Below are 13,524 nucleotides of genomic sequence, written 5' to 3'. Positions count from 1 at the left end.
CGTGGTGTGTTCGCAGTCGATTTTTCTTGAAATCCGGTGTTGTCATCACTAAGGAGAGGTTTCCGTGGTGTTGATTAATTTCCCATGCAACGATCACATTCGAGTTGGTCTGGAATAATTCCCTATCACTAGGGTTTCCAGTTACACCCATTAGTTTCACGTTGCGAATTCTCTACTAATCCCATTGATTTGATCACTAAAAAGCAAAATTCCAGGACACTTCTTTTAGGGACGCCACTTGTGACATCCGTCCAATCAGAAAATTCCCCGTCCTTTATGACTCTGTGACCTATCTCGCAACCACGAATCAATCTAATTCAACAAGAACCCCCCCCCCCCGATCCCAACAATTTCATGTAGACGTTTCAAGAGGTTATTGTGTTGGACCCGATCGAATGCTTTTGGAAATCTAAGTAGACAATGTCTACGTTTTTGCCCTGCCCTTGAAGCTTTAGTCACGTGATCGTAAAAGCAGAAGAGATTGGTTGCACGCGACTTTCCTTTATCAAAACTCTTGTTGTTTCTCCTACAGTACATTATTCTCATATATTCATTTCATCAGTTACCTTTTAATAAATTTGCAGAATTTTCGAGAGGGTGCTCGTCAAAGTCATTGAACGATGATTGGGCACGGTTTTTCTACTATTTTGTAAATTCAGCAATCTTCCAATTCCGTTTGACGGTACCCTTAACAGCACTACTCCTGTTTTAAATCTGATAGTGTCATAGAGTGGGTGATATAGTTCCTTTGGGTAACACTGGAACAGACCGGGGGTGGTAGCACCCACGCACACAATATGGGAGCTATGGATTCGCTTAACCTTTTATCTACTGACGGTACTTTAAAGTACCAGGTTATATAATTTGTTATGTTCTAACAAATTGTTTGAAAAAAAAACCTTATATTTTTTTCCCCCTTTTTGTCTTTAATTAGAACTAAAAATGGCTTATCAAATAGTTCACATGATAATTACAGTATTTTAATTCTCATTTGTATTTATATTTTCATTTATTATCATTTTCTTCTTATTCTATTTCTTGTGATATTTCTTATATAAAGGGTTAAAGAAAAAAGCAATGGGAATTGTTTTTATTGACAAACGGTAAGGCAAATATGTTTGGAAACCTCCGACATAATTGTTCAATCAGGTTGAGATCAAAACTCGAAGAGTGGTATTCACCGACAGAGTTTAAACTATATAATCACAATTTTGACCTTTTACAAACCTGATTTTTTGGGTGAGATCGACACGGATTGGTTGAATTTGTGTCGATCTCCTAATAGTTTATACCCACGATGAATACCACCTTAAGCTGACCAATTCATATTTTGTATGTTTTATTCTTAAAACCAGGATTTAAACAGTATACTGATCTATCGCGAATAAACTTCGTAATAATCATTGACATAATTTCAGTATGCACTGTGATCACCAGTCATTTCCTGTAGTTTTTGTCAAATTTGGGGAAACAGTTGGATTTTGAGCGGTGTACGGCTGATAGCAATAGCCGTCTACGGAAGCATCGAACAGCAATACGTTTGGTTTGTCCTACAGGGTATGGCTGGTGCTCTCTAGTGCTTTTTATGGTAAGGTAATTTTCAAATAAAATAATTTTCAAGTTATATTTTCATTTTAACCCTACATTATTGAGAATCTCGGGACCAGGGTATTTTTATTTCAGTCAGTTTGCACAATCGTTTTTGATGAACTTAGATCATTCTATAACCTGAAATAATTGGCAATCGTATAAGAATGCCAACCAATAACGGTATTTATAGAACAAGAGTTCATCAGTGCAATCGTTGAATTTTGGTCATCAGAAGGATATGGGTAAGTCGTAGTTGAAATTAAACCTCTATTTTAGTGATATTTCAATATTTTGCGTGCCTTGAGTGTGCCTTTTGGAAAGGAGGTGTACTTTAAAGGTTTGTATTTTAAATTTCATGCGCAGATTGCATGTCAACTTATCCTCAAACGACAACGGTAACATGACCGATGATGACGAAGCAGTTGCGGAAGTTGCCATGGACCCAGTTCCAGAGCGAGAAGCCATTTCTTGTGATTTGAGTGCTCTTCCTTTGGAATCTCTTGCCCATTGGAAAGTGAGTCCTCACAGTAATATTACCCTGAAAGAAGACATATTACTTGCCGGAGTTCATATATTTAATGGTGAGTCTCTTTGAATATTTCATTTTATATTTCAGTTTTAAATCCGGATATTAAATTTCTAATAATTTTTTATTGCGTAAATATTCTGGAACTAATTCGAAGTATTTTTATTGCAGTACGTTCTAGAGTACCATCTACTGGATGCGAGGTTTCCTGGACACTTAACGTAACTGTCAGGACTCAAGAATGTGCCCGACTAGCAGAAGATGATATCTGCTCTGGCAAAGGAACTTGCCTTGCTGATCATACTTTGGTGAGTATATTCAATTGAGAAAATAAACTTTTATGGTCAACTTTATATAATCTGATGCCACTTCAAGTTTCAATTATTCATATCATGCTGTGGGGTTAAATTAAAAATCAAACAATCAATAAGTACAGTGGAACTTGGTTAATTCGAATTTTGGATAATTAATAAGCTCCCCTTCAGTTTTCTATCTAAATTAATGTAACATTTCTTATTTAGTCCAAATATTTTTGGTAAGTTTTATGACAGTTTTGGTAAAAAATTAGCACTACTTTCTTTGAAAACGGCATCCTTTGTACGCTAAGTCATAGTTTATAATTTGCTTTCGCGTTAGATTTATTTTTTCAGCAACTCAGTTTGACAAAAAATTGCCATTGTTGATCGAAAACCGGCACAACTCTCTGAACTAATTTCATAAAAAGCCTATCCGTGCTAAATGAATCCAACAAAAGTGCTTGAATGACGAGCGAACTGTTTCAAATAATGAATAATTCATTATTTATTCATATTTTAATAATATACATTCCTATACTAACAATTATTGTCAGTATAGGAAATGTATTGAGTCGTCAGTATAATTAATAGTAGTATATAATTAATAGTAGTATATAATTAATAGTAGTATATAATTAATAGTAGTATATAATTAATAGTAGTATATAATTAAAATTTACAAATTAACATATTATAACAAAATGCCTATTTGTGAATTTTAAGTGATTTTTTTCTTTGATAATTTGATGCCCATTTTAACATTGTTCAGCTGGAGTGCATCGAGAATGTTTACCACTTGATATGAATTACCTTGCTCAACCCATGTATTCAAGGTGTATCATTCAAAATCCGAAACTTTTTATTGTCATTTTAAGAGTAAGAAAAGTATCAGAAAGTACAAAAAAATTTATTATCAATTTGAAATTTTGGAAACACTTTCGTAACTGATGATCAAATTTTAATAGTTGATAGTTATTATCCTATGTGAATGTGCTAGAGGCCTAACTTGAAATTTGTAGTCATTTTACGGATCCAGTATAGATAAAAATTGAATAATTCTCCAAATTAGCTGGAGTGCATCGCAAATCTGTACCACTTTATAAGGATTATGTTGTTCCACCTCAAGGTGTGCTATTCAAAATCTGAATCTTTTCATTGTCATTAAGAGCATGAAAAGTATAGGAAAAAGTACAAATTTTAAACGTTAGTGAAAGTATATATTCTTGAAGCATAAGAATGATGAGCAAAATTTTAGAAATAGTTTGGAAACGTATGATCACATGAATTGTTTCCGTTAATCAGACTTTGAGCATGGTCAAGAAATTCTGCAGTCATGCTGATTCCAGCACGGTGGAATAATGCTGCAGCTAAGATTAATTATTAATTAAAATTTGGAAAACTGTTTCGCAACTGGTGATAAAGTTTTAATAATGATAATTATTATCCTGTGCGAACGTTGATGATTGAGTTGCAATTTGTAGTCAGTTTACGGATGAAGGATAGATTGATTGAATAATTCCAACTTTTTTCCAGTGACTTTGGACTTCGAAAATGAACCAAGTTCGACTGTAATTATAAGTTCTCATTATTTCCACCGAAAAATGAGTAGAAATAATTCTTCATTATTTCCACTTAAAAAAGGGCTGCATTAATCTCGAAACCAGTTGTATGGTGTTTTGATTTGTGTATTTCAATCTTTCCTATGTTGAATATATTTCTTCGTTTCACTATATCCTGATAAATCTTCACAACAGGAGTCACTGCTGTAATTGGCGTCACAAACTGAGGAAAGCAAAAGGGAACGCGAGCTTGTAGCTTTAACAAGAACACTGATCTCTTGATTTCACTCACTAATTGACTTAATAGACACCGGTTTGTCTTGGTTACACAGTGAGTGGTATTAAACCAAGCCCTTCCGTGACAATGACTATTACGCTGCAACACCACGCGAACCATCAAACTGCATTCGACTGCATTTGACTTGTTGCAACTTATCACGATCAAGGAAAAGAACATCGTTAAAATGGCGGAAGCTGTGAACGACACTTCCATTTAATAGGTATCTCAGATATATAACAGTCATTTTCTTCATTTTATTCCATCGGAAACATTACTTTTCTTACCACAAACAAGACATACACATTTTTTTGTTTTTTTTGTATTTCCAATCTGTCATAAAATGATCTTGAATTGTTTTCGCAATATCCTTCGGGTGTCACAGTAGATAATGTGTGTCCAGTATCTTTGGTCATTTCTTTTATTTCGAAAACCAATCGCTGGAGCGGTTTTCAGTGTTTGATCCGCTTCACTTTTTTTTTATATGTTAAAGCTCTAGATGTTTTACCACCGAAACCTCAAAAATAGAATCGGTTTTTGTTACTTTTTTAACGATAACTTTTTTCACTCTCCTTTATTTTATTCTTATCTTTCTTGCAGACGACTTTCACGTGTCACTGCTGTCCAGGTTTCGTGGGTAGATTCTGTGAAGAGCGAGATGGTTGCTATGCCAACCCTTGTCAGCATGGAGGATTCTGCGTGGACATCACTGAAGGCCTGTCCGGCTCAACATACCAGTGTCTCTGCCCTCACGGTAAGCGGACTTTGAAAAATCACTCTATATATTTTTTTTTTTTCCTATTTTTCTTCGTCCACCACCACCATCTTTCTCCATCCAGAAGCACCGTGGAATACTCATGACTACGGCAGCAAAGAATAACGACATTGGAAAGGCTCCATTGGATGTGGCTCCACCATGATGTATACGAAACGCCAAAGCTCCCGTGATCGAGCTATGTATAACAGGATAAGGGTAATCCATGGCACAAGTGTGGGGAGGCAAAAGATAAGCATTTGCACGGGATGGGCTATGACCGTAGATCGCTTAAGTAATGGGAATCGCTACCAGAGAGATGTACTTCCCAAATCTTGCGGGGCGGGAACTCTTTTTTTGGGAGAGGGATTATCTTCGTGCGTACTTTTTTTATCTACGCTTACATGTTTCATCTTTGCTGTATGGGCGAAATTCATTTAATGGTCTGGAAAGTCTCACAGTGCAACAAACTGACTATGGTTTATTGCTGCTATCCAAGGGATTCAACGAAATCGGGCACGGTAAACCCAGAAATACTTTGAAAATACAAAATATATAGCGATAAATCGAAACGGAAAGCTTTGTAAAAAAAAAAAACTTTTAATATGAAAGTTCAGTCAATTTCTTGTTAGATACCATTTGTAATGGTGGATTTTGAAAGAAATATTCTGCTCCATACTTTTCATTCTTGTTTATTTGATACCTTGTATAAACAATATTGAAGTTAATACCGATTGACCGGTGAACGATGAGAATTTTGGGATCAATTTTCGTCGATGGCATATCGTAATAATAGTAAGACTTGATGGATGTTTACAATTTCGTGAGAGAACAAGGTACAAACAGAATTTCTTGACGATTGCTAGTGAGATTGCAACAGCGAGATTCAGTGCCGTAACTTATAGTGCACAGTATTGACAAAGGAATAGAATATACATAATGCTGAGTAGAGAAATTTCGTATCTTTATGAAATTATAAAACAAAATGGTGTAGAGAGATTGCGTATCAAGGAGGAGTATGTTTTCGCTCATCACCTTCTTGTTTTTGCCAAAAATTTGCCTAAAATATCGTCTCTATATTGGTCTTTATTTTCCATTGCCGTCAGTAGGTCTGTGGAATTATTTATATCTTTCGTCGGTCCATGAAATCGTTCAATTATTTTCATTGGTCTGCAGGTGTAAAAAGGTTGAAGAGCACTGCTAGAAAGCATAAAAAGATCATTACCCAAAATACAAGAGATCTCGCAGGCTTGTCCGGGAGTTGGCATCCTCGAACCAATACACGCTCTGTATCGGTTTGTTTCATTGTCATGCTCTTCACGAGACTCTTCGGAGGTATCTCAGAGCGTAACTTTTCCATTAATCTTGTAAGGCCGTTTGCAGATCGTACACATTCTGAGGTGGTGTTTTACTGTCTGTTAAACGTCAACCGATAACATCACGGGTACGTGATGATAACGACAAATTTTATGAATGGGAAATATGCAGACAGAAAGTAGCAGGCCAGGTCATACATATGATATTCTCGCTGTCCTATACATTAGCCCTGTACGGACGAGCATTGGCACGTCCATATACAGAAAATTAAGACCCATTACCCCCAGGGAAAGAACCAAAAAGATCCAGAAGAATCTGAGAATTGTTTGTCGTGACGGACTCTGTTGCCAAGATATACAGCATCATTACAGGTGTTATTAGAGTGATTAATGGAGATTGTCTCAAATGAATCACTCGAATGAAGTGCACCGTGGAGTGATCAGAGCTATGAAATGGTATGGCGGGAACAGAAATTATCGTCACCAACAATGATAGGTACAATTAGTTAGCTGTTATGCTCGGGGAATAATGGTGTAATAAATAATAAAGCGTGTGTTATACCACAGCGCTGCTGCATATATTTGCATCAGGGTCCGTTGCGGAAGAAAATTGTGTAATTATATATGTTGCCATTATTGAGAAAAATTGCATTTTATGCGAATCTCATTAAGCTCAGGACAACTTTTCTTTCACCTTGCTGCGCAGTCTGTATCATTTCAGTTTCAGGAAGACAAGTGCATTCTTTGCTAGGAATTACGCATATTCCCCTTCCTTAAATAGTGTCCATCGTAAATTATAGCAAAAAAAATCTGGCTGTTCCTTAGTAACTGTCAAATCGTTTATTTGATCGTATAATCGTATACATATTTCATTTCAGGTTTCAGAGGTCAAGCCTGTGAAGAAGAAGTTAATCTTTGTGACCGTAAACCTTGCATGAACAATGGAACTTGCAAAGGCAATCAAACTTCGTATTGGTGTGAATGTCCACCGGGTTTCAGTGGAAGACACTGCGATGCTAATGTCAATGAATGCCTTTCGAGCCCATGCGTTCATGGAGTTTGTGAAGATGGTCTTAGTGGATATAAATGCTATTGTTTGCCAGGTAAATACCACCTAACGACTATTCTAGTGTTTTTAAAAGAAAGTATGCGTCGCGTTCCTAAGGGCATTTTGGTAAGCTAGAGATATTGATTTTTTGTGCCTATTTATGCTTTGAAGTGGTTCTTTTATTAGGTAAAATAGCTACTTATAACTATTCTGGGGAGCCGCAAATGAATCATGAATTGGGCAAGGGGGCTGTGGGGGGACAAAAGTATGAGAACCACTGGGATACTTTATTGAATGATAGCTGTTACCCGCGGCTTCACTCGCGTGGATTTGTTAATCTGAAAATTATTCGGCGATGATTTGCCCATACAGCATTTGAACCTATCATGATGCCCCTGGGGGAGGGGGGGAATTTTCAGAAATCCTTAGTGGGAATGCTGTTCAGAATCTTAGTGGGTGTCTACATTATGACATATATTACTGACTAGATTTCATATTGATAGCTTCAGCGGTTTCAGTGCGGCACCATGATTTTCCCATATAACCTTTGAACCGCCTGCCTTATGAATCCTTTAAAGGTTTAAATTTGAAAAGTTCCTCCTTAGTGAGTCTTCATATCATGAAATAAAATAATGACAAAATTTCATATTTATAACTTCAGCGATTTCGGCTCAGCGATGGTATAACCTTTGAAGCCCCTTTAAAGTTTCAATTTTTAAAAATCCCTTTTCTCAGTGAGTCTTTGCATTACAAAATAAAACAATATATTGACCACATATTTCAAAAAAATTAATATTTTTCACTTCAGTGGTTTCGGCTCGTCATGATGCTTCTATAAAACCTTTAAAACCCCCCCCCCCTTGTGGCCCTTTTAGGGGTGGAATTTCAAAAACCCTTCTATAGTGAGTCTTTGCATCATGAAATGGAACCACTGACAAAATTTCATATTTGTAGCTTCAACTGTTTCGGCTCGGCGTGATTTCTCTGTGTAACCTTTGAACCAATTTATCACCTCCCCTAGGAGTCGAATTTCGAGAGAAAAAAACCTTCTTCAATTCAACCTTCAAACCAAATTTCATGTTTACCGTTTGAATGGTATCGGCTCGGCGATAATGAATCAGTCAGTGAATGAGTCAGTCAGGACATGTTATTTTATATGTATGTATAGATTGTTACCTTGAATTGACTGAACTGTTTTGTTCTAATGCATTTTCAATTCTCTCTTTTCAGGATATGGTGGTGACCACTGTGAATTTGAGTATGACGAGTGCGACTCTAGCCCATGTATCAATGACGGTGCTTGTGAAGATCTCGTCGCCGGGTACAGATGTCACTGCGGACCAGGATATCAAGGTCGAAGATGCCAAGTGAAAGTAGACCTCTGCCAGCCTAATCCATGCCCTCCACCAGCTCAGTGTGTTGATCGAGGCAACAATTACAGCTGCATCTGTCACCCAGGATATAATGGTGAGTTTCTTTGCCAGCTTTGATAAAAATATTAGTTACCGCAGACTCTGGTGCTGAATAGTATACCATACTAAGTGCTGAGCAAGAGGTTTTGCGGTCTCACGAGTCCGTGGATATTACGTAAAAGCTATCGCGCCAGTAAACAAATTCCATTTTAAAACAAAGCAAAATTATACTATATTATTTTATACCTAAAATAAACATAGCGTACATTGAATATTTTATCTTTGTCTTAATGGCACAAAACTTCGTTCGGCAGGTCCAGGTTGCACTCAGCATTATGATCCATGCTTTCCAAACCCATGCCAAAATGGAGGAAGCTGCTGGCCAAGTTTGGATTCGTTCTTCTGCTCCTGCCGCCCTGGATACACTGGTGACACGTGTGAAGGTACAGTACTGGGTAAACCTTCTGTTAGATGAAGAATACTCGGAATTCCTCGTTATTATCCCTTCGTAGACAATAACAGATATTTCGAACTTTCGGAAAACGATCAAAAAACAATGCGTGATATAAGATATGTGTATATATTGTTTATAATTTGTGTTAATTGCATTTTTAATTGGGTTGCTGTATTTTTGAAATATATGACATCCATATTTTTATGAGCATCTTTTTATCAGCCACCTCGTTGGGCATTTTGCCTGTTGTGGCGTTGTATTTGTATAAGAAAGTCTGCAAGTCAGTAATTTTTCAAAATGCTTTAAAAGTATTTCTAAGTTGTTATTGTTTTCCTTTTCTTGTTTTCATAGAGCTTCGCTATCCCGGGATGCCAATGGCTCACACTATGGAAGATACATCTGTCTACCGCAGTGCTACCATTGGTCCTGCTAGTGCTCCTTCGGACCACCTGCACAACCTGTACATCGCAGCAGCTACTCTGGGTGGAGCTTGTCTTATAGTCCTCGGAGTGGTAGCTGCTTGTCATTGCCGAGTGCACAAGACCTATCGTCGATTCAGCAGGAAATTGAGCCGAAATTCTGAGGATCTCAAGCAAGACCAACTGTGAGTTCATGATTGCCATCTTTTTAATGCTAAAGTACATGTGTATGGCGTAGTTTCTAATAATTTTTATTAATTTTATTTATTTTTTTTACATCCAACAGGTTTTTCTACAGTTTTTTTTTCATTATTTTGGCATTTGAGGTTAGACAAGAAATAACTCTTAATGATTTAACGTTTTAATCAGTCTTCGGCTCAGAATATAAATGTGACAGAACAATGAACCATATAAGGCTTATGTTATCATTATTGGTATTATGGTGGTAGGGTTTCGAACAGGAAGACAAACATAAATATTTTTATGGGTATTGTATAGTATTTTACCATGTATATATAGTATTTTACCATGTATATATAGTATTTTACCATGTATATATAGTATTTTACCATGTATATATAGTATTTTACCATGTATATATAGTATTTTACCATGTATATATAGTATTTTACCATGTATATATAGTATTTTACCATGTATATATAGTATTTTACCATGTATATATAGTTTTTAGTTTTTATGATTGCATTTTTAATTGGGTTGCTGTATTTTAGAGAAATATATGACATCCATATTCGTTATAGGCATCTTCTTCCCAGCCACCTCGTTGGGCATTTTGCCTGTTGTGGCCTGGTATTTGTAATAGTCTGAAGTTATTCTGCGACGAGAGAGAGAGACAATCTCTTGTTGGTTTATGTACCTATTCCTGACGCCCGAACACCCCAAAATCCGTTCATCATGACACAGAATAAATTTTCGAGATTCATCCATAAACTTTCTCTAGTTGTTTGATTAACTTTATTACCTAGTTTTACTATCACGTAATGTTTTATCATTTTTATTGGAAAGTTTTACTCACGTATATTTTATATGTATAAATTGTTTATTTCTCGAACATATCTATTTAGTATAAGGGAATTTTTAAGATTTTCTGGCTTGTTACGCTACATTTTATAAAACGATCTAACGACTTTTATATCATACGTAATTTATTCACACAAGGTTCATAGTAAAGTTAGTCAAGTCCGTATACACCCCTTTAACGTTTTAACTAATGATTTTAGAGAGACATTTGCAATTAGAAAAAAGTATTCAAGTAACGTGCCCATCTTTAGTTGTGTCCTTTATTTCGCTAGGTCCTCTAACTTCTAATAAAAAAGTTGTTGCCTATTTGTGTTGTTGTTTCTCTCTCTTAGTGAGCCCAACAATAAAACATTTCATTTATTTGAGTGCAGTATTCACCGAGATAACATTTCAACGCTTGCACAAACAATTCATGAAGACGGGCTTGTTCTTCGCTCACAGACATAACACAAGTCGAGAAAGGAATTTGAGAACGTTAAATCTCTCTATCGGATGAAGGCAATCCTTGATGCAGTGGACGACCAGCCTGATCAAAGCACGCGAGCAATAGCTCGTGTCCAAGGTTTTGACCATATGATGGCATGTGGCATATGTTAAGAAAGGGTTACACCCCTACCATCTCCAACGGGTCCGGGCCTTAAAATGAAACGGATTTCCCCCCACAACCTGTAATATTTGTAAGCTGGTTCCTGCAACAGGGCATACTGCAGCTATAGTTTGCAACATCTGTTTTGTTTACGGACGAGGCCACGTTCACATGTGGCTGGTGGTCGCTCATTTGAGCATTTGTTGTAAATTTTTCGATAAGATTGTTTGTCTTTTATTATTCGTCTTTACTGTGTTCTCCATTTTCACCAAGCAGGCGCCCTCTAGCAGCTCGCCGCTTGCTTTCCGACCCCACATTGTGTGGTGAAAGTTCTTTGCTTTGGCGAGTTCTATCACCCCTTACAGTTCTGACCATCAGTTTAATTATATACCCTGTATACATAAAGAAATGAAACATCTAAAATAGCACGTTATTTGGATACTTTTCTAATTGAAAATATGGTTCTATAACCAACGGTTCAAAAGTTGAAGGGATGTCAAAAGGGAAAAACTTCACTTTGCACAGTGTATATTCTATATTTAAAGCTATCGCAGTTTTTCATTTTTCAAATGTTAAAATTTTGCATGCATGTTTCTTTGTACATCTACCATGTTTAATCGTCGCTGCGTTCTCAGTTCAATTTGGCTTTTTCCCAGCGAAGACCCAGACAAGTATTCACTGAGGTGGTGTGGGAGCGGTTTTGAAGTCGAGAAGTCCAACGCAACAGGAGGAGGTGGAGGCAAAGATGCAGAGGATCCAGGACCCAGACATTCACTGGACACTGTTCGACAACCCCTCATCAACTACTAGCCCCCACCATACTATATATTTAAACCAAAAAAAAAAAAAAACTTGTGCTTTCTTGAATTATGAACCGTTCCATTTGATGTCGTCTGACACGCACCATCGACAACCGCCCAAAACACCATTAATTATTATAATGTAACCAAAAAAAAGAGAGAGAAAAGAAAATAATTGTATTTGATCTCACATTTCAGAACATTTAGGTACTTGCACAAAACTTTATAGTTGGTGTTTAATTCGTTTTAATTCATCACAATAAGTTTGTTAGCTATCACAATTTTTTCTAAACGCAATTCAACCCATATATTTAATCAGTTCTTGAATACATTCCCTATTTCAGTCTATAGACTCAATTTTGATTTGAAGTTAATCATTTCTAACTCTTCACTTGTCACATAATTTGGTGAATTGATTGATTACACACCAACTATGAAGTTCTTTGCTATTGCTGTTCATATAACCATTGGTAGTTTACATAACTTGGAAACTACGTAGTGATTCTATTATATTTAGTCTTCAGATCAACTTGAAGGTCGAGTCTTGTATCAGTGCTAAAAAAACGTGGATCTGATAAATTTGAATGCATTTTCCAATCTTCGTCGCCTCCTGTGATTGAAAGTCATTTACATGTCTATCTCAGAAATTGTGTTACACTGAAATACTGTGAAGTTTAAATATAGACTTTTTAGTATAGACTATCCTGAGAAGACTTGTTTTTGAGTTATAGATTAGAATCAACCTAAAAATAAAAGTGTTAATAAAATTAAGACTCCAAACAAATAAAATTAAGACTCCATACTTTATCGTTCACAAAAAATTCTCTATTGAAATTATCCGAGTCCATTTTAACACAAACGGCTAATTAGTTGATTTTTTTTTTTCAAACCGTATTTCATATGTAAATCATTGTGTAACACGATATTTTCAATGAGACTATTTTAAAAAGACGAAAAATGTGTCTGTTTTCAACAATATCCTGACAAATATTTGGATATTCTATCAAAAATCAATATTTGGAAACGTTTATTTCTTGGTACTTCTAACTGAATTTCGGAATCAGTCGTAACGTATTTGAGATGAACATGTAAATAAATTGAACGTGTTTGAATAATACAAATAAAAAAAGAAATAGGCATGTTATGTGTCTAAATATAACAGGCCATGAGAACATATGCTCCCCTTATTTTCCGATCCATTATCTAAACAACGTCCATCGTCGTCTATTATAAAGAAAACGAATAAAGTCCTTATATTGATTCGCCATCCTGCATTCAAAATGAACTTTTTTGGCCAAATGTATCATGTGGAAAGCGATTTAAAATTTTTTAAAAATTAATTAATAAATTAATCCATTTTTTGCATTTAAAATGATTTAATCGATGTACAGGAGAAAGAAAGCTCGTAGACACATCACAATAACCCACGTACCAAGTCTCAAT

At 36.0% G+C, this 13,524-nt stretch overlaps 1 protein-coding gene across 4 annotated transcripts in view; it reads left to right on the top strand.

Moving 5' to 3' along the window:
• LOC149073476 (uncharacterized) overlaps nucleotides 1–12,229 on the top strand; it is a 359,737-nt gene extending 347,508 nt beyond the window's left edge. For 2 of the 4 annotated variants that reach the window (XM_089246414.1, XM_089246415.1), the window contains exons 3-10: nucleotides 1,954–2,171; nucleotides 2,288–2,424; nucleotides 4,849–5,002; nucleotides 7,197–7,421; nucleotides 8,597–8,833; nucleotides 9,093–9,221; nucleotides 9,584–9,836; nucleotides 11,938–12,196. In XM_089246414.1, the coding sequence (XP_089102540.1) occupies nucleotides 1,954–2,171; nucleotides 2,288–2,424; nucleotides 4,849–5,002; nucleotides 7,197–7,421; nucleotides 8,597–8,833; nucleotides 9,093–9,221; nucleotides 9,584–9,836; nucleotides 11,938–12,091 (1,507 nt within the window). In that variant the 3' untranslated portion in view covers nucleotides 12,092–12,196. Of the gene's footprint in view, nucleotides 1–1,953; nucleotides 2,172–2,287; nucleotides 2,425–4,848; nucleotides 5,003–7,196; nucleotides 7,422–8,596; nucleotides 8,834–9,092; nucleotides 9,222–9,583; nucleotides 9,837–11,937 lie in introns of all 4 variants that reach the window. The other 2 variants (XM_089246417.1, XM_089246416.1) reach the window with 2 other exon arrangements.
• Nucleotides 12,230–13,524: the final 1,295 nt, after the last annotated feature.

Source organism: Pholcus phalangioides, unplaced genomic scaffold (genome assembly GCF_987345545.1).
Source record: "Pholcus phalangioides strain wild (caught in Gottingen) unplaced genomic scaffold, Ppha-v1.0 ptg000017l_1, whole genome shotgun sequence".
NCBI classification, from domain to species: domain Eukaryota; kingdom Metazoa; phylum Arthropoda; class Arachnida; order Araneae; family Pholcidae; genus Pholcus; species Pholcus phalangioides.
This window is presented reverse-complemented; position numbering and strand designations above follow the sequence as displayed.